We start from the raw sequence: 21,337 nt of genomic DNA, 5'->3' as shown, positions 1-21,337 counted from the left end.
ATCAGCTCATGAGAGCTGGTTATTAAATTTTCAGTGAAAGCATTTAAACCTCAGAAATTGGCAATTCTACAAATCAAAGCTTATTATATTGCTTTGTTGGTTGTTTAAATTAAGAAAGTGAGGAATACTGTGTTAATAATGCAGATCAAACTTAAAAACTTGCCATGCATAATTTTTTTCCCCTAGAGAGCCAGTTGATAAACATATACCAACACACTCGTGCCTTTGTCTTTTTCCCTTTGGGAACGATCCTTACTATTTCCTTGGTACTTGAACTGTTTCTTTCTAGATGCTTGTAGTACTTTTCCTTTGATATGGAAGCTCTGGCTTTTGGGTATGACATGACATTCCTAGGACTTCTCTGAAGGAGGTGATCATTGAATTCTTTTTATCTTTACATTGTCCTCTGGTCCTAATAGGGTGGATTTTGTTTTATGGTTTCTTGAAATCGAGTGTGCTGGCTTTTTTAAAAACCATAGTATTCAGGGAACCTAATGATTAAATTATCTCTCCTTGACCTGTATTCCTGGTTAGTTTTTTTTTAACTTCAAATGTTACATTTTCTTCTATTTTTTCAGTCTTTTGATTTTTGTTCTAATATTTCTTACTATTTCCTGGAGTCATTGATCTCTGTTTGGTTTATTGTAGTTTTCAAGAGATTCACTACTTGGGCAAGGAATTCTAGAACAAAGGACAATGTAGAATTGAAATGACCAACTGTTGGATTGAAGAAAATGAAGTCAGACCGGAATTAGTGGTCTGAAAAGATACCAACAAGTGGAAAGATTAGAGGTCTGGATGAGGGTAGAAAGGTGGTTTAAGAGGGGTGAAACATAGGAAAAGGTAGAATAATAAGGAAGCTATGGTCAGATGGGGAATGTTGGTTTTTAATTAGGAAGTGGAACATGTGTAAGTAATAGGTCTAATGTGACCATCTCTGTATGTGGCTAAGGTAGAGCAAAAGAATAGTTCATAATAGGTCATAGGATTTATGGAGGCTAAGGAATTGGAAGGTTAGGGACTTTGAAGGAGCTTGGTAACCGAGTGGGTAAAGCACTGAACCTGGAGTCAGGAAGGCCTGAGTTCAAATGTGGCCTCAAACACTTACTAGCTATGTGACCCTGGGCAGATAATTTAACTTTCATCTGCCCCAATATCCTCATCTAGGAAATTGGATAATAATGGTATCTACCTCCCAGAATCATTGTGAGGATCAAATGAGGTAATTAAAAAGTATAAAGTGTTTAACATGATGCCTGGCCCATAATAGGCACTCTATAAATGGTAGCTATCATTATTATTGTTATTGGTATTATTATAATATTCAAATCCCCTAAGATAACAACAGGCATTGGGGAGGAGAGGAAAATGGTAAGCCAAGAACTGAATTCCTTGAGAAGGACCTATTGATTGATATATTACAGGTACCATAGTTTGGATTGGGTGGGAAATTTTGATTGAGGTTTTTGAGTGAAGAAGATAAAGGGAAAGTCTGGAAATAGCAGTGGGGAGCAAGAAGTATTTTGATTTCTCCTCCAGGACCAGTATGTCAGGGTATGGGAGAAGGTACATCCAGTGCTGAAAAAGAAAGTCATCAGAGGGGAGCCAGGTTTCAGTGAGGGCTAATAATAGACAGAAAATGTATGAGCAAAAGAGGTCAAAGGCACAGTGGAAAAAGTAAGCAAGGTTGGCATAGGACATGGGTGGCATAGGAGTTGAAAGAGGGATGGGGGGGCAGCTAGGTGGCACAGTGGATAGAGCATCCGCCCTGGAGTTAGGAGGACCTGAGTTTAAATCTGGCCTCAGACATTTGACACTTACTAGCTGTGTGACCCTAGGCAAGTCACTTAATCCCATTGCCTAGCCAGAAAAAAAAAAAGAAATAAAGGGGATGGGAATGAGAGAATAGGAGGAGTAGACTGGAGATAGTTTAATATTAATGACAAGTGATTGATAGGCTCAGGAATAAGGAGAAAAAGAACAGAACCCATAGTGGTAGTAATGGGGTTTTGTATCAGGAAAGTTTGGAAGAGTGTAAAGGGCATAGGGGGAAAATAATGACTTTTGTTTTGGACGTAATGAATTTGAGATGCTTGTGGAACATACCATTCAAGATGTCCAAAATACAGAACTCTAGTTTAGGAGACAGGCTGAGACTGAATATATAGATCTGAAAATCGTCTGTATAAAAGTGATAAATGAACCCATGGGAGCTGATAAAATCACCAAGCAAGATAGTATAGAATCAGAGTTATTAATATTTTCTCTCATTAATCCCTTCTCAGAACAATATTTTGTTTGTTTTTCATTTTTAATTCATAGTTGAAGGAAATATGAAATTTCACTTTGAGGTTAGTGAAAATGAAGATGACACCTCCAATCTATCTCTTGGACCCCTAAAATCTATATCTTGGGGATCTGTAGAACTTTGGTATAATGGGAGAAGAGGAAAGGACCCAGCACAGAGCCTTTGGAGATTCTTATGGTTATTGGGGGTGATCTGGAGAAAGATCCAGTAAAGGAGACTAAGAAGGAGCTGTCAGACAGATAGGAAAACCAAGAGAGAACAGTGTCATGAAAACCTAGACAGGAGAGTATCCAGGAGAAGAGGGTGACTGATAGTAACACATTACAGTGAGGTAAAAAATGATGATGATTGAGAAAAGGCAATTAAGAGATCATTGGTAACTTTGGAAAGGATAATTTCAGTTGAATGATGAGATTAAAAGCCAGATTGCAGAGAGTTAAGAATCAAGTGAGAAGAAAGGAAGTTGAAGCATCTAGTATAGACAGCATTCTCTAAACAGGAGTTTAGCAGAGACAAGGAGGAGAAGTATTGGGCAGTAGCTAGCAAGGATGCTCAGATAAAGCCAGGATTCTTTAAAGATAGTGGAAACATTGATATGTTCATAAAAAGCAAAAAAAGAAACTGGTTGGTTGGTTGGTTATTGGTTGATTGGTTGTTTTCCATTGTTCTCAAAGAGGGCCAAAATGACATCACTATTCTAGAGTCAAGTTACACTGTGTCTGACTGTGGCTGATCAGATCAATACGAGCTCAGAATGTTCTACCACAGGTTGGGCACAAGTAGTCCATGTGAACATTGGGGGTGAATTCTCTAAATTTGTGTAATCACTTAGGGGGTGATTGAATATTAGAAAGAGTAGGGATGATGATGGAGGCAGTCTTCTAGAGAAAACAGGAGGAAATGAGACAGAGAACATATAGCAGTATTTGCCTTGTCCAGGAGAGTTTAAGTAAAAGAGGTTGAGGAGGCAGGAGAAGAGGTAGGATCTTTGTTAAAGACAGGAATGAAAGAAGAGATGATGGGGAAAGATGTCTAATTGATGTAAGATGAACAGGAGTGGAGAAGAGGGAGCTTTTAATAAGTGATCTCATTTTTCTTTTCATGAGGTATAAAGTACAGTCCTTTTCTGAGAGAGGAAGGGGGTACAATGAAAGATTTGAGAAGGACCGAAAAGATTTATATTATCCCCTATGGTGAGATAGCTGATTGATTAGGGAAATATAAAAAGATTGCCTTACCCCAATTGAGATTATCTAGTGGACCCAGTCAGCAGTTTTGTGATTTTTTTACCCCCAACTCATCAGCAGCAGATGAGTGGGAGTGAAGAAGTCAGACAATGCTAATAATTCAGAGTTGATATTTGGTAAAATTCACAATAGCATACAGGTAAGGTAAAAGATTTAAGAGTATAGTATATAGCATAGAAGTGAAATGATCCATCAAAAGATTGAGATAGGGCAGGGACAAAAATATATCTGGTGCAGGTGTAATGGCCTGGGAAAGAATGAGGGGTGGAGGGAAAGAACAAGGACCATGGTTTAATGAATATGAGGCAGCCTTGGAGGAAAGAAGACCTAGGTTTGAGAGGCATTGTAGGTAGCAGATAGAGAGCTGGCTTTGGAGTCAAGAAAACCCTAGTTCACTTTATGCTTCTAGTATTTACTAGCTTTGTGGCCTTGAGCATGTACTTAACCTCTCAGTGGCATAAGCAAGTTGCTAAGACTGTAAGTCTGAGATGAGTTTCTATATAAATTGAAATAGAGGCAGTTCCCTGTATCATGGAATCATAGGGGCAACCCAAAATTTTTATGTGTGTGTGTGTGTGTGTGTGTATATATATATACATACATATATATATATATATATACATACATATATATATATATATATATATGTACATGCATATGTACATATGTGTATTACTTTCCCTTGTCCAGTTGTCCTGTTGCCAGCCATTCATACGTTAGAAAAACCCAACCCTGGATCACTCCCACCCTCCTCCTTATTTGCTCTTAGTCAAATGTTACTGACCAGAGCCTAAGAAAATCACAAAACTCTGCTTATTCCATCCACTACAAATTGAATTTACATAATTTCAACTGAGCTTTCAATATAGCCAGGTAGTACTTTTCTTCTTTCCCTAACCTTGCAGAGAAAATAATTGACCTTTAATGGAATAAAGGACTTTTTATGTACATTTTATGTACACATGAATATTTATATATATTTCTAGATTGTAAACTCTCAGTTCCTTTTCTTTCTTTCCTTCTTAAATTTGTCCCTCTCTACTCACTTCCCTCTGTTCCCTCCACCCTCACTCATCCCCACAATCAGTACATCAATATTCAGATCTGCCCTTGAATAGATGACAACAACCTGCCCTTTCACTTAGGAAAAGAAATTGAAACGATGTTTATTTGTTACATGGAGTTTGTTTTTATTTGTTTTCAATGTGGGGAGAAGGTTATATGAAGAAAAAAAATGCTTGGTATGGGAAAAAAATTTTAATTAAAAAAGATTGAGAAAAATACTTAAGCTGCCTAGCTTCTTTTCCTAACCTACTTCCTCTTTTTGTATCCTTCTTCCCTTCCCTCAGATACCCAGGTATCTGGCATCCTCAGGACATACCTTTTCTATTCTTTCTGCTATAATGCTACCTCCTTATCCCTAGTGACAAATGTGACATCTGTCCCAGCACATCCTCAATTCCTATGATGTTATAAACTTTTGGAGGCAACTCCTTTCTCCTCTTCCTTCTATATCAGGAGTTTTTAGCCTTTTTTGTGTCAATATTTAGTAGCCTAGTAAAGCCTATGGACCCCTTCTCAGAATAATGTCTTTCAATACATAAAATAAAATACACAGGATTACAAAGGAAAACAATTATATTGAAATACAAATCAAACTGTTTTTTAAAAATATGTTCCAAGGCCCCAGAAGCACTTTTCTATAGCATCCCCTCTATTAAATTAAAACAAAAAAATCACTACCTTTAATTAGATTTTTGAAAAATTATTTACTAGTTAAAATAAAATCTTATAAATATATTTGCTACCTTTTTATATGTTTCAAAAGCAAAAACCATTTAATGTGTCTTATTTCCCAAGAAGACAAGCCTATACAATGTGTAACATGTCCCATGAGAGATCAGAATAAGAAATGGCATTCAGTACAATTATTCTGAAGTCTCCTGCTTAAATTTTCATGCTTCTACTCTGCTTAATCAGTTTTGCTAACGATGGTCTCTCGGGACATATAGAACATTTAAAAACCTGCAAAAGTTTGTTAAGTACCAAATCCATGGTAAGCCTACCAGTGATCTGTAATAAGAGCTTCTGACTATAGCATTCCTTCCTGTTTTACATAGCAGTTGATTTCTAGATTTCCGTTGGGTAATTTATACACCGATGTGTGTATGTATGTATACATGCGTATATACATATATATGTATATTCTTTTAAATAGGAATGTGTCTATAGAGATAGGGATTCCCCACAGCAGGAGAAGGCAAAGTTTCCTCCAACATTGTATCCATAGATCAGTCTAAAGAACCATTACTTCATTTGATCCATTCCTGGAACAATGTAAATAAAATAAAAAATAATTATATTAATCTTGAGATTATTCTTCTATCTAATCTTATGCATTGGTTCCATAGGCTTTGTAGCTGAGCAGTTTCTAAATAACACAGCCACTCAACTGACATATCATGGATTATGTGAACTTACGTCAGCAGTTCAGGAAGGAGAACTTTGTGTATTCTTTCGGAACAATCATTTTAGCACCATGACCAAATACAAGGTATGATATAGAAATAGCTATTTTGTTGTATTTTCCTCAATTAAAGTTGCTTGATTTAAAAGATGCTTTATGATATACTTAGCGATTTTAGCCTTTAGCAGAAATCCCTTAGCCATCATAACTATGTTGGTAATATCTAAACACTTCTCTAAGGTAGCATGGGCAACTAACTTAAATGGTTATTAAAATAAGTGGATTTTCAAAGTCAAATTAAATTCTTAACAGTTAAATAGATTTATCACTTTAATAAGAAATATTTCCACTATTTCCTGAAGAGGTAGGCAGCTAAGGTGAGGGCTACTGATGGTTATTTCTTTATGAATACTAAAAGAGTACTAAGAGAAAGGCAGATGAGTATTTTCCTTTGTTTGTGGTAGTGTATGCTGCTAAATGATTACTAGCATCACTTAAAATCATCATTACAGTCATTTATAGTCTTTACCAAGTTCTATTGTTTCTTCCTTTACAATGCCTCTTTAGTACATCTCTTCCTTTCTATTCTGCCGCCAGACTCATTTGAACATTTAGAATTTAATATCTTGACCATTGCAATATAATCAAACTCCTTAACCTTTATTTTGCTCCCTTTCCAATCCATGCTTTGTACTATTGCTAGATTAATCTTCCCAAAATTTTACCTTTATCTTGTTTTTTCCACATTTAAAAACCTTTACTTGTTTATTCCTTAATGCCTATGGAATAAAATTCAAATTCCTCGGCTAATCATTCATGATTCTTAACAGTCTGACTCCAACCAATTTTTATAGTTACATTTCCCATTCTTATCTTGTACAAACTTCTCTACTTTTTATACTACATCTTTTACTTTCCTATTCTGTACTTTTAACACATTGTTCCCTGCTTCTTAGGCTCATCTCCCTCTTTAGAATGCCGTCCCCACATTTTTCCTGCCTGTTTAAGTCATACTCATCTTTCAAGCATGGCTTAATTCCAACTTCTTTTTTGGAGCATTTCCTGACAACCTCAGCTAGAAGTGATTTCTTCCTTCCTGTGAATTCCTTAGGCAGTTATTGTCTACTCTATTCATTTGCCACTTATCATTTACTACATGGTAATAATTATCTTAGTGAATGTACTACATACTTCATCTTTCCAAATAGATTGTAAATGCCTCAAAAGCAGGAACTGTATCTTCTACTTATTTGTATGCGGTTGATTTTTGTAAGAAAATAAAAGCTCCTAATAGCCATACTCAGTTCGCATAACTATCATATTACTTGCACTCTAGCTAGCTGAAATTAATAATAATAATAATAATAATAATAGCATTTGTATAGTACCTTACGACTTGCAAAGTACTTTACATATGTCATTACAATGGATCTTCCCAATTGCTTTGTGAGATAGGTGCTATTAACCTTATTTTACAGATTAGGAAACTGAGACTGAGAAGAGGCTAAGTGATTTGTTCAGGGTCTCACAGTTAAGTACCCAAGGCAGAATTTGAGCTGAGGTCTTTCTAACTTCAAGTCTAGTACTCTATCTACTACACTGCCTAGCTGTTTCTTCAGGTATGGATAATGTGGTTTAAAGAGCCTCTGATTTTCAGTAGGAGTATTATAAATCCAGAGGAAAAACCACCTCTCCTTTTAAATTAGACTCATTCAAGTATTCTCATACTGATGTTATTGTATTACTTTATCTGAAATTTTTGAGTCTGTATTCTTACCTACCTTAACCACTGAAATTAAGTTGCCTTTAGTTTGCTTTTTCTGCTTTGGCTACACCCTTGATTTATTCATAGATTCTTGGCTTGTTCTTTATAATTGATACATCATTCTCTAAACCTCCACCTTCTTCCCCTATTTCCTAGTTATTTGGTGTTCCCCTTACCATAATTAGCACTTATCCCCTACTCTCTGTTGTCTGTATCTCTCTTTGATCTGATTGAGTAGCAACCTTATTGTCAATTAAACTTTCCCCAGCTCCAGAGAGAAGATTAACAGAGGTATTCTAGTATAGATAAAAGCTGAAAATGCAGAGCAATTTACCAATATCAAATATCAGGTAGAAAGATTGATTTGCTGAGGAGAGCCAAAGGTTGGAGAGGGAAGCAGGATCAAAATCAGAAATTCACGGCAAGGTCCGAGAGAATAAGTCTAAGGTCCAGCAGTTAGGCTAAAAGTTTTATGCTAAGATATAAACAAGGCATTGAACTTAGACAAAGAGCATGGGTTGATTTTGATGTATTTGGAGGCTGTACAAATGGATGGATGCCACAGATGGCATTGAAGCTTAACAATGTGCCATTGGGTTCCATTCTCTTCAATTTTCCCAAACCCCTGTTAACCTGTGAAATACCTCATATTGTACCTGCCTTCATTGGCTTCCAATGAATATGTAGAATGTTAGGCTTGCTCCTGTCAGCTATAATGCTTCCTGTGCCATCCTGACTTTTACTAACCTTCATGGAATAATAGGATGAAGAACATTGTCACAGGGCCATGGCTATAAAGCATTCATGTTTAGATTGAACTTGTCCATCTTTAGAGAGAAGTATAACAGAGAAATTCTAGTGCTAATAAGAGACTGAGAACACAGAGCAACACGCTGTTACCAGGAGCCATTAGGCCCCTAATATGAGTATCTTCGGTTTCTCCTTTAGACACCCTGACCAGAAGTTTCATGAAGCTATCATATTCCACATGTACCACTTGTTTTATACATGATTCTGTATGGCTTGATACCACAGGGTTGCATACGAGGCCATAAATTGGAATGAACTAAATAACCAATGTTTCTTCTTTCTGTGGATTGCAATGTATTGTGGAAATATGGCGTAATTGAAAAAATAGGAGGAGGCAAAGCCAAGTTGGCAGAATAGCAGGGAGTAGTGCAGTGAGCCCTGCAAAAAACTTCCTCCAAACAGGTCTAGAAAAGAAAATGCACCAGATTGAATTCTGATAGAGAAATCCAAAAAGTCATAGTGAGTAATTTGTCCAGCCCAGGCTGATGTAGGGAGATAGAGAGGTCTTCAAACACTAGGAAGAGGTCTGGTAGCACCCAAGCGGAAGTTGTGCGCAAGGGCAAGAAGAGATACCAGACTCATACTGGCACATTGCTTGTAGTGTATAGGAACAGCTGCCAACTGGCAGCTTTGGAGCCCAGTACTCAGTTCTAGGTCACAGATTCAGGGCAGTCTGGAAAGGGTACCTGCTTCCTGATGGTTGGAAAAGCCAAGTGGTTTGTACTGAGAAAGGTTCAAGTTCAGAAGCAAGCAGCAGGGTGTGACTCAGAATCCAGGAACAGAGCAAAATCTCAGTTCCTTCTTCTAACCTAATCTTAAGCTTGCAGAGAGTAACCAGGGGAAGAATCCCAGACCAAAAGGAAACCAGCAGAACTTTCTAGTTGGCAGGTGGAGCCTGAGTTCAGGAAATTTTGCTCAGCCCAAACCCAGGTCAGGAACTTGCAGAGCTCAGACCAGGAGAACCACCAATCAGACTTTACCCTGAATCAGACTACTTTGCCTATTCCCAAGATCCTGGAATAACACAATATTCAATACCCCCAGGAAAACAGGAACAGAAACAGCCCAGACCTTCTCTCCAGGAGCATGCAGAGCCCACCCTAACATCAAGTTTAAAGTCAGGGAATAGACTGGAAAAATAAGAAGAAAAGAACCCAACCCACCATAAAGAGCTATTATGGTGGCAGGGATGGACAAGACTCAAACCCAGAAGACAAGAATGAGTCCAGAACATCTATAAGCAAAGCCTCAGAGAAAACTAAGCTTGGACACAAATTCAACTAGAATTCCTGGAAGAGATGAAGCGAGAGTTTTAAAATGTTTTTGTCCATGAAATAAGAACACTAGAGGAAAAAAATTGGAGAAGAAATGAGAGCTATGGGGAACAGATTTTGAAAGGGAATTAATTAATAGCTGGGAAGAAAAGATACAAAACCTTTCTCCAAAGAACTAACTGCCTGAAAATTGAAATGGACTGAGGGGAAGGCAATGACTCTATAAGACAGCAAGATATATTAAAGCACAGTCAGAATTGCACATGATTTGCACCCAACACCTTAAAGGATGGGAGAACTTGGAATGTGCTGTTCTAGAAGGGAAAGGATATAGGCTTACATCTAAGAATAACTTACCCAGAAAAACTAAGCATAATACTAGAGAGGATAAATGGACCTTTAATAAAATAGAAGATTTCCAATCATTCCAGTCATTCCTGATTAAAAGACCAAAGATGCATAGAAACTTTGGAGTTTAAATACAGGAGTGAATAAAAACATAAAAAATTAAACATGAATGAACAATGATAGGGACTAAACAAGGATAAACTGTTTACGTTCAAATATGGGGAGATGTTACACATATCCCCTCTGAAACCTAATATCATCAGAGAAAGAGTCTAATTACACAAGGCCTTAGATGGTTATGACATATCTTAATGATCTTAAAGGAGGAATTGAAAGAGTGAAGAAGAGTAATACAATGGTCGGGGAGTGGAGGTTAGGAAAAATTATCTCACATAATCAAGGTACTCAAATAGACATTTATATAGACAAGATATAGTGAACAACTGACACTCATCTCACTCTTATCTACATACACACACATAGTTGCTTATAGTAATACATTTCACTCATCCGGGAAATAGGAGGAAAGGAGGGATTAGAGAAAAAGCAGATTAAGGAAGGGATTAGACCTTAGCAAAACAAATTCTAAGGATGTACAAAAGTATTTATAGCTCTTTTTGAGGTGGCAAAGAACAGGAATCTGAGGAGCTACCCATAAATTGGGAGATTGCTGAACAAGTTACATCATAGAATGTGATAGAATACTGTTGTGCCGCATGAAATAATAAAGCAGGTGGTTTCTGAGAAACCTAGGAAGACATGTATAAATTGATGCACAGTGAACAGAACTATAGCAATAATATGGTTTTTAAAAAAAACTTTGAAAGAATAAGAAACTTTGATCCAGTGTAATGACCAGCCATGATTCTGGAGGACTAATTATGAATCATGCTACTCCTGCTCAATAGAAAAGTGAGGGACTCAAAGTATACACTGGGACATTTTTCTCTTTTTTGAACATGGCCAATATGGAAATTTGGTTTGCTTGACTTTTTATTTTGCTTGATGTTGTAATGGATTTTGTTTTTTCTTTTCTTAGTTGGGGTGGAGGTAGTTGAGGGGAAGAGTGAGAAGGCAGATTTTTACCGACTGAAAATGTATGTGTATGTGTGTGTATGTGTATATCTATATAATTTTTAAAAAAGAAAAAATATGTACTTCAGTTATCCATGATTCTATCAATGAGAATATTACCATTATGAATGCAGATTATAGTCTTACATACCTTATTATTAGAAGGCCATAGCTGCTTATGAAACCAAAAACATTCATCACTAGATGGCCAGCCTTCTGATAAAGGTCTTTTCCAAACTTCACTAAGATAGTCCCTGAACACACATAAAGTCCATCACTGAGTTCAACCTAAAGCCTTTCCATCAGGGTAAGATCTGCCAGAGTTTACACTTTACTAGTATAGCCTTTAAGAACCAAGGATCACTTTAGTTCCAGAGTGAGTCATTAGAGCAGGCCTTTAGTAGGAGCAAACCACAAAAAAAAAAATCCTTGATTTCCTGTGGACAATTACTCAGAGCATTTAGTTCTGGTCCTGTATTACTGTGTTCCTACCTGATATGGTTATTCATTACAAAGGTTGGAAACATAATTTAAAAATATTTCTGGGGCTCAAGATTTTCATTTTTTCCCCTGTACCTAAAACTCCATCTAGTTTAAACACAATGGCGCTGAACCGAGGCTACAAGAATATTTAAAACTGGAAGCTTTTTGCATCAAAGCTATGTTTGAGTAGTGGTGGCAACTTCTAAAAGCTTTCTAATCTTCATCACAAGTACTAATGGATCAGTACAGTCTCGAATATTTTCACTAAATAAAGTGCGTGTGGTTCTTCCCATGTTTTCAGTTTGACTTGACCTGTTGTCCTAGGGCCCATGATGGAAAGATCTACACTTTAAGATCCACAACTAAGAAAAGAAAGCAGCAATTTACAAACAAATTGCTGCCGCTATCCCTCAGGCACATACTAGATCCAGATCTGTTTGAGAGTTTACTGTATTGGCACTCCTGATTAGGATAGCTGTGTGAATGATTCCAGAGACCCATTGCTCTTCCACATGTACAGCAACAAAGATCTTTATATAGCACCAAACTGAATATTTGGCAAATCTAAAGAGAAACTATGGTAGGCATTGTCATCCAACCCAGGACTACCCAATAATAGAGCTGAGGCCTATGGAAATTAGTTCTGGCAATCATCTGAGTACAGATGATGGCAAAAGCTTGCCAGCACTTGACCAAAGGCACTCCAGGGACACATAAAGCCTGTAGCATTCTGTATGGGAGTTGGGGAGAGGGAGCAAGGAAGCCCAGAGTGCCACTCCCCAACCCTGCAGTGTGAAGAAAGAAACACAGGAGAGCCTGATGTCTAGAGCAGTCCAACTAAAAATACACCAGCAGAATCTAAAGATCTCAGTCCTCTGAAGCAGGATGATTTATGAGGGCCAAGTAGTAGTACTCTGAGTACCGACACACCTGGTAAGGTGGAAGCAGTCCAGGTGATAGAGGTCAGCACCAAATATAAGACCTTGACCATTCTCTGTAAGAGTGTAGGAACTGCAGGACCTGGTCTGCCACAAAGTCTCAGATGAAGAACTGAGATGCTAGAGATAGGAGTAAAGAGAAGACACTGAATGTTGTCAGTCAATGCGCATTTGTTAAACACCTACTGCATATCTGGCACTGTGCTAAGTACTGTGGATAAAAAAGTGAGAGACAGTCTCTGCTTTCAAAGAGCTTACAGTCTAATGGGGAACACAACATGCAAACTATGTACAAATCAAGATTAATTGTAGATAATTATCAGAGGGAAGACACTAGCATTAAAGGGGATATCTGTGAGAGACTTCTTGCAGAAGGTGGGATGTTAGCTGAGACTTGAAGAAAGGGAAAATTCATAGGTGGAGATGAGGATAGAAAAAGTTCCACACAGCCAGTGAAAATGCCCGCAATTGAGAGTTGGGTGTCTAGTGTGAGGAAAAGCCAGGAAGCCAGTGTGACAGGATTATAGAGTACGTGGTGGGAGTGATAGGGATGTGAGGAGTAAGAAGACTGGAAAGGTAGGGAAGGGCCTACTTATGAGGCTTTAAAAGACAAACAGATTTAGGGGCAGTTAGGTGGCACAGTGAATAGAGCTCTGGCCTTGGAGTCAGGAGGACCTAAGTTTAAGTCCAGCCTCAGACACTTAACACTTACTAGCTGTGTGACCCTGGGCAAGTCACTTAACCTCAATCGCCTCACCAAAAAGCCAAAAAAAAAAGACAGATTTTAATTTTGGTCCTGGAGGCAGTATGGAGCCTGTGAAGGTGATTGAATGGGATGGAGGGGATGTGACATGGTCAGTCCTACATTTTAGGGAAATCCATTTGACAGCCGAGTATAGACTGGACTGGCAAGAGACTTAGTCTAGGCATGCAGTGATAAAGGCCTCTACCAAGGTGGTTATAAGGTCAGAGGAGAGAAAGGAGAGTATATGAGAGATGTTATAAAGGTAGAAATGGCGGAACTTGGCAACAGATTAGATATAGGTGAAAAGAAGTGAGTACAGGATAGCACCGAAGTTGTAAGCCTAGGTGACTGGGAGGATGATGGGACCCTCTTGAGTAATCAGGAAATTAGGAAGAGGGAAGGACTTGAGGGGAAAAGAAAAGAGTTCCATTTTGGACATACTGAGTTTAAGATGTCTAAAACATCTAGTTCAAAATGTCTAGTAGGTTATTGGAGATGTGAACGTTACTTGACTGGTGAAGTCAGAAACCACACTTCAGAGTTAAGGAGAAGAAGAGAAGTACCTGGAAGAATTAAGCTAAATCCTCATGGTGTTTTCTCCATAGTAGTCTTATGTTTTGAATCATGCTCTTAGCGTAAACTCAAATATGCCATTTTGAATCCTTCATTCATTTGATCATGCTGTTGCCCTCAACTACATTTTCCTTCTATAATCTCTACCCATCTACATACTACCCAGATCAAGCCCCATCACTTCCATGAAACTTCCCTTGGATTATTCCAGGCCACAATGATAACCTCATTTCTTAGAAATATTTTTTAGTGTGTACTATCTGCTACTCTTTTGAACATATAATCAGATACTATCTTGTGTTAACTGTTTCATTTATTTTGTTCGCCCCAGTCGATTATATACTCAGTTAAGAAGGGAGCCGTGTTGTATATTTCTTTAATATCCTGAAATGTTATTAGTAGTTAGTACAATATCTAGCACAGTGCTACCTAAGGCCAATACTAAGCAAAATTATGAAATATTTAAGATTTGTCATTAGTTCCCCATCTCTTTTTGTGCCTTTCTCACTATTCCAGATGTTGTTTTCCCTTTTTATTTTTTCCAGTGCCTTGATATGCTTTCCTCCTTCACCGTTCCCCCATCAGAGCCTGTTGTAGGAAAAAAAGATCTAGTTAAGTCATTTATATCTTAATATGAATTAGTTTTTGGTTTATTATCTCGTTAGAGTATTTGCATTTTAATCCTTAGCTCAAATTATGGCATGAAAGCCTTGTTGCCTATTTATAAATTTTAGGCAGTTTGTAAGATCAGCTATGTTGGGAGGGGTGAGGGCTATAAAGCAGCCTTGAAATCTCACCACATAGAAAGCCACCAAGTTCTAATGCTAGCTATAGTAAGTATGCTATGAATTGAATTTAAAAAAGAAATGATAGTTATCTTAATGAATTTCTCTTATTTAAACCTGCCCAAAGCTAATGTTAACATATAAACCTCTAAGATCTAAATATCACACTTGTGATTACTTTTCATATAGGTTGTAAGTGTTTAATTGTAACTAATTCTTGATCTTTCAATGGGAATGATAGGAAGAATAGGAAAAACTGCACCAAGGCAGGAATTCTTACATAATGCTGAAGATACAGTAGGTTCTCAAAAATACTCATTTCTTGTATTTTATTCTACAGATTTTAACTAATAGCTTCCACTTTTTCCCCCTTAAAGTTTGATCTTCTCTGTTTCCTAGTGTATCCATTCATAAAGTGCTACAGCTGTAAAATGGCTAAAATTTTGATTAGGAGAAGGAAAATGGGGAAATATTGAAGTCAGTAAGCATTTATTATTTACTGTCTCCAGAGCTCTCAATGGTATGCTGGGGATATAAAGATAAAATGGATGTAGATTATTGCCCCAGGGACCTTAGGTTCTAAAGGTGGAGAATATAAGCCCATCTCCAGGAATAGGGGAAGCAAGAGCATCTGGGCAAATTCAGGACAAGATGAGGAAATTACTTTTAGTATAGTTTGGTTGGAACTTCAAGTAATATATATGAAATAGTGTAAAATGAGAGCAGTAGATTGAAGCCAATTGTGGAGGACTGTATTGCCACACAGGGATTTTTATATTTCTTCCATAGTCACTAGAAAGATGCCAGGAGTTTTTGAAAAAGGGAGTGATATGACCAGATCTGTTCATTGAGATTGTTGCTGCAGCTGGATTAGGGATGGAGAGTAGAGTGCTGGACTTGAATTCAGGAAAACCTGGATTCAAATATCATACTTGACACCTAGTAACAATGACTGTAAGGGTAAGTCACTTAATTTCTCCAGCCTCAAGCAGGCCTCTAAGATTTATATGCTGAGCTGTGGATGGGTGGGTTGAGGGAGTTCTGGCACAGATGTACTGACATGAAGGATAGCATGGTTGTAAGAGGTTATATATGACACTGGAGACAGGGAGAAGAGTTAGGCCATTATAATCCAGAGAGCTAATGAGGACTTGAAGTAGAGTTGTGTTGGTGAATGGAGAGAATTAGACCAAGAGGGAGATGATAGAGATATATACATACGTACATACATACATACATGTGTTTATTTATTTATTATGAACTTGAAGGAAGGAAACAAGCATTTATTAAATACCTTCTGTTATGTTCTAGACACTGTACTAAACACTTAACAAACATTGTATCATAGGTCCTCAACAACTCTGGGTGACAGGTGCTATTATTACCCCCATTTTACAAGACTTGACCATAGTCACACAGTTAGTAAGTGTCAAGTGTTTGGTCTGAGGCTAGATTTGAACTCAGATCAGTCAATCAGTAGACATTTATTAAGCACCTACTTTGTGCCAGGCATTGTGCTAAGTGCTAGAGATACAAATATGAAAAAGAAAAGATAGTCCCTGCCCTCAAAGATCTTCCATTTTGGGGCAGTTAGGTGGCACAGTGGATAGAGCACCAGCCCTGAAGTCAAGAGGACCTGAGTTCAAATCCAGCCTCAGACCAAACACTTGACACTTACTAACTGTGTGACCCTGAGCAAGTCACTTAACCCCAATTGCCAAAAAAAATTTTTTTTTCATTTTAATGAGGGAAGTCAACACACAAAAGGAAGCTGAAAAGGGAGGAGAGGGCAATAAAAGCTACCCAGCATGGAGGCAGAATGGAGTCCAATCCAAAGGAGTGCAAGCTGGTGAGAAATGAAGAGGTGGCTGGCCTGGGAGAACTCTCTTTGAAAAGGAGCTTTGAGAGGAGTTCTTTGTCTTCCAGTCAGAGGGACAGAGGGTACTGATGAAGTCTGAACACCAAAGTTGGTGTATTCTCAAAGGATCAGTTTTCTCATGATGAGATTTCCAGAGGCCATGGTGGAGTCCAGTCCAAGGAGTGAAGCTGGTAGGAAATGACTTGATCAGGGTCACACGGCTAGTAAGTGTCTGAGGCTGGATTTGAACTCAGGTCTTCCTGATTCCAGGCCCAGACCACTTGCCATTTCACAACAAGCATGAACATTTCAACATATAAAAAAATAGAAAAAGAGGATCGTCTATGAAACCATGAATTTCTGTTACATACAACTTACTTTTAAAGTATGTATTAAATTTAACATGATAGTACCAACACTGCCCGACTTGTGTCCCCTTCTGAACTTTCTTCTGCTCTCTTCTGTGTTTTTTTCCTTTGATATGTTCTTTTATTCTATTTTATATCTATTTTATTCTGTTGCCTATTTATTCTATTGCCTACGTACTCTCCTCCTTTACAATTCTCAATTGTAAAAAATACAGTCAAGCAAAACAAATTAACACATTGGTAGTGTGTGAAAATATACATCTCATTCTGCACCTCTATTCCATCACTTCTCTGTCAGAAGGTGGGAAACATGCATCATCATTCTTCTGGAGTTGAAATGCTGAGTCAAAGGGTATGCAAAGTTTAATGATTTTTTTGTTATAGTTCTAAATTGCCTTCCAAAATGATAGGACCATAGAGTTATAAAGTTGATAAGACTTAACAGATATAGAGGATGAGGAAAGATGTGAAAAGAGTGAAAGATGACTGAGTTTGTGGGAAGATGATAGTGCCATCAACAAAAATATACATATTAGAAGCACATGCAGGTTTTAAGAAAACACAAGGAATTCCCTTTTGGAATTCTTTAATTTGAGGTTCCATTCGGACATTCACTTGGAGCAGAAATTTGTGTTTGAAAACATGGTTTTGGAGCTTTATATAAGATTGGAGGTAGAGAATCGTAGCTCAGATTTGGAAGAGACACCCAAAGGCTATCTAGTTCAATCTAAATCTGAATAAAAATCCCTTCTCTAACATAACAAGCAAGTGACTATACAGCTGTTGCTTAAAGTCCTTCAGTAATGAGGGACCCATTATCTCATGAGGTACTCACCCCATTTTTGTATAAATTGTTAGGAAACTTTTTCTTCTATCACATTTAAATTCGTCTTTGTACAAATTTTTCTTATTGCTCCTAGTTCTTCCTTCTAAGACCAAATAAAATAGATCTTGTCTCTCCTTCAGTTGTTAGCCTTCCAGATACTAATTACAGTTATGTTTCCCCCAACTCTTCTCTTCTTTAGACTAAATATCCCTAGTACTTTCAAATGATCCTCATGTGGTATGATCTTGAGGCCTTTACCATTCTAGACACTTTTTTTTCCTCTGAATGTTTTTTAGTGTGTGTAAACGTAGATTTGGAATATATAAGCAAGAGGAGGGATTTGGAGGGAGAGGGGAAAAAGGAGAGGAAAACCAACGTTATCAAGTACATCCTATGGCATTGTTAGGTAAATGTAGAGACAAAAGTGAAATGTTATCTGTTCTCAGAATGCTTGAATCCTATTGAATTTATGAGATTTGTATAACATTTGCATAGAAATTATAACTGAAGTTGTAGGAATGGATGAAATAAACCTAGGGATAGGGTATGTTGAGAGGAGATAAAGGCATCAAGCCTTGGGAATATCCGTATTTAAGGGAATATGAAGGGATGGGAGTGTGAGGAGAGAGGGTTTAGAAAGGTAGGAGAACCACCAGAGGTACTGTCTGCCTAAAGAGGTAAAAAGGGAGTGTAATTTTATTGATAACTATCTTAGTTTTTTCATTTTTTGTTATGTCAGTTTCTTATGTTTTACCTGGTATTTTTTACAGCATTTTTCTAATTCTTGACATGATATTCCCCAAAATTTATATTTGTAATTCATTTATTAATTGGATATTCTGAATGAGAGCTTCTATTTCTGTTTATGCTGAAATGTACTAATTTAAAACTGGAATAGCTAGATTCAGAAGGTTATACAAACAGATTTTACCAGCAGACTGCCTAAATGCTGTAAAGATTGAGAAATGATAAATACTCTTTAAAAACCAAACCACACAATTCCTCCTAAATACTATGCTAAATGATGTTTGCCAGTTTAACTCTCTATTCGTTCATTATTTTTTATTAAGGGTCAACTATATTTGCTGGTAACAGACCAGGGCTTTCTTACTGAAGAAAAAGTTGTTTGGGAAAGTCTACACAATGTAGATGGTGATGGAAATTTCTGTGACTCAGAATTCCGTCTGAGGCCTCCCTCAGATCCAGAAACTGTATATAGAGGGCAACAAGATCAGATTGATCAGGTAAGTCAGCTTTTTTTCCCCTTTTTAAAATGCCCATTCCATTCAGAAATAAACATGTTTCCAAAGTATTTCTTTGCAACTAAGATTTAATAAATTAATATAGTGCTGAGAAGTTAATTTGCCAACTTGTCACTTGTGTTACTAACTTATTTCTGAATTGTTATTAGGGATGGTAAATTTGGTTGGGAGGGAAAAAAGGGAAGAAACATGAAGTAGTAGGAATTTTTTTTAATATCTCCACTTAAGCTTTTGAGTGTCTGTATGTTAAGTAGAGAAACTTATTATGGATGAGTGGAATTTACATGCCTGAATTAATTTGCACTTTAAAAGGTTGCCCAATTCAATCCTATCTTTTCTAGTAGATTCTAGACCCTCTATCATCCCTATTGTCACTAATCTTCAGTTACTCCCTGTCTATTAGTTGCTTCTCTACTACCTGAAAGCATGTCCATGTCTCCTCCATCCTCAGAAAAACCTCACTTGATCCCTCTGTTGCCACTAGCTGTTGTCTTATAGCGGTCCTTTTATGGTTAATCTCCTTAATAAAACCATCAACAATAGATACCTCTATTTCCTTTCATCTCAATCTCTTCTTAACTCTTTGCAGTCTGGCTTCCATTCTTATTATTCAACTGAAACTGCTCCCTCCAAAATTACAAAAGATCTCTTAATTGCCACATCTAATGACCTTTGCTCAATCCTTATCCTTCTTGACTTCCCTATAGACTTTGACAGTGTGATTTCCCTCTTCTCCTTGGTACTGCCTAATTTTTTGGAACACTGCTATTTCCTGGTTCTCCTCCTACCTGTCTGACCATTCCTTCTCAGTCTCCTTTGCTGGATCTTCATCCAGGTCATACCAGATTATGTCTTCCAAAGCCATGCCCTTGGCCCTCTTCTTTTCTCTATATAATTTCACTTGGTGATCTCATCAGCTTTCATGGTTTCAGTTATCAACTCAATACACATTATTCTAAGATTTACTTGTCCAGGTCTAACCTCTTTCCTGATCTCCAGTCTTACATCTCCAACTAAGTATTAAACATCTCAAACTAGTGGAGCTCTTAAACTCAACATGTCTGAATCTGAACTTACTATCTTTCTCCCCAAAATCCTTCCCTCTTCCTGACTTCCCTCTCACTTTACAGAGTTACTTTGACAGCTTCTCAATTACTTTGGAGAGTACTGCCACCATCATCCAAGTCACCCAGGCTCACAATCTAAGTGTCATCCTCAATTCCTTACTCTCTCACCCCTGTATGCAATCAGTGGTCAAGTCTTGTGGTTTCCACCTTCACGTTTCTTGTACATGCCGACTTCTTTCCTCTGACACTGCCACCATGCTGGTGCAGGCCTTCATCATCTCACAGCTGGACTATTGTAATAATACTAGGTGGTTTCCTTGCCTTAAGTTTTTTTTCTACTCTAATCTATCCTCCACTCAGCTGTCAAATTGATTTTCCTAGAATATGGGTTTTAACATATCATTCCTCTACTTAATGAGCTTCAGGGGCTCCCTGTAACCTGTAGAATCAAGTAAATCCTCTATTTGGCTTTTAAAGTCCTTCATAACCTGGCTCCTTACACCTTAATCTGCTTAAGATACTCTGAGGTCCAAGGATACAGGTTTCCTTGCTATTCCTCCCACTAGACACTCTTATCTCTCAGCTCTGGACATTTTCACTAATTGTCTTTCATTCCTGAAACACTCTCCCACTTCATCTCTGTCTCCTGGCTTCCCTTGAAGTATCAGCTAAAGTCTCACCTTCTGCAAAAAAACTTTCCCACTGTTCTTTAATTTTGCCTTCAGTCTTAAATTTTCTCCAATTTATCCTTTGTATATCTTGTTTATACATAGTTATTTGCATGCTGTCTCCTCCATTAGACTGTGAGCTCCTGGAGAGCTGGGACTGTTTTTTGCTTTTCATTATGTCCCAAACACTTAGCACAATTCCTGGAGCCTTGCAGGCACTCATAAAGGCTAATTGCTGCAAAATGGCTAGTTGGTTTGGGTTCATATCCTTTTTATTCATTATTTTCACAAAGAATAGTTCAACAAGAATTGAAAAACAAATTACAAAGGATTTCATACCCAGTAATAAAAAGTTTCAGGTTACCACTGATGATTTGTATCTTCTACTTGTTATAAGTATGTAGCAAAATAAGTCTACTTAATTTTTTTTTCAGCTGAGATATAACACTTTTGGTTTAGGCATATATTCTT

At 37.5% G+C, this 21,337-nt stretch overlaps 1 protein-coding gene across 3 annotated transcripts in view; it reads left to right on the top strand.

Annotated features, from left to right (window-relative positions):
- The window catches only part of MINDY2 (MINDY lysine 48 deubiquitinase 2), a 118,712-nt gene that overhangs the window by 74,523 nt on the left and 22,852 nt on the right, over positions 1 to 21,337 (top strand). For 2 of the 3 annotated variants that reach the window (XM_020981846.2, XM_020981837.2), the window contains exons 6-7: positions 5,967 to 6,109; positions 18,940 to 19,113. In XM_020981846.2, coding sequence (XP_020837505.1) covers positions 5,967 to 6,109; positions 18,940 to 19,113 — 317 coding nt within the window. The remainder of the gene's footprint in view (positions 1 to 5,966; positions 6,110 to 18,939; positions 19,114 to 21,337) is intronic. The other variant, XM_020981854.2, reaches the window with a different exon arrangement.

Source organism: Phascolarctos cinereus, unplaced genomic scaffold, assembly GCF_003287225.1.
Source record: "Phascolarctos cinereus isolate Bilbo 61053 unplaced genomic scaffold, phaCin_HiC Scaffold_3;HRSCAF=262, whole genome shotgun sequence".
NCBI lineage: Eukaryota > Metazoa > Chordata > Mammalia > Diprotodontia > Phascolarctidae > Phascolarctos > Phascolarctos cinereus.
Note: the sequence above shows the minus strand (reverse complement) of the source record. Positions and strands in the feature narration are given on the sequence as shown.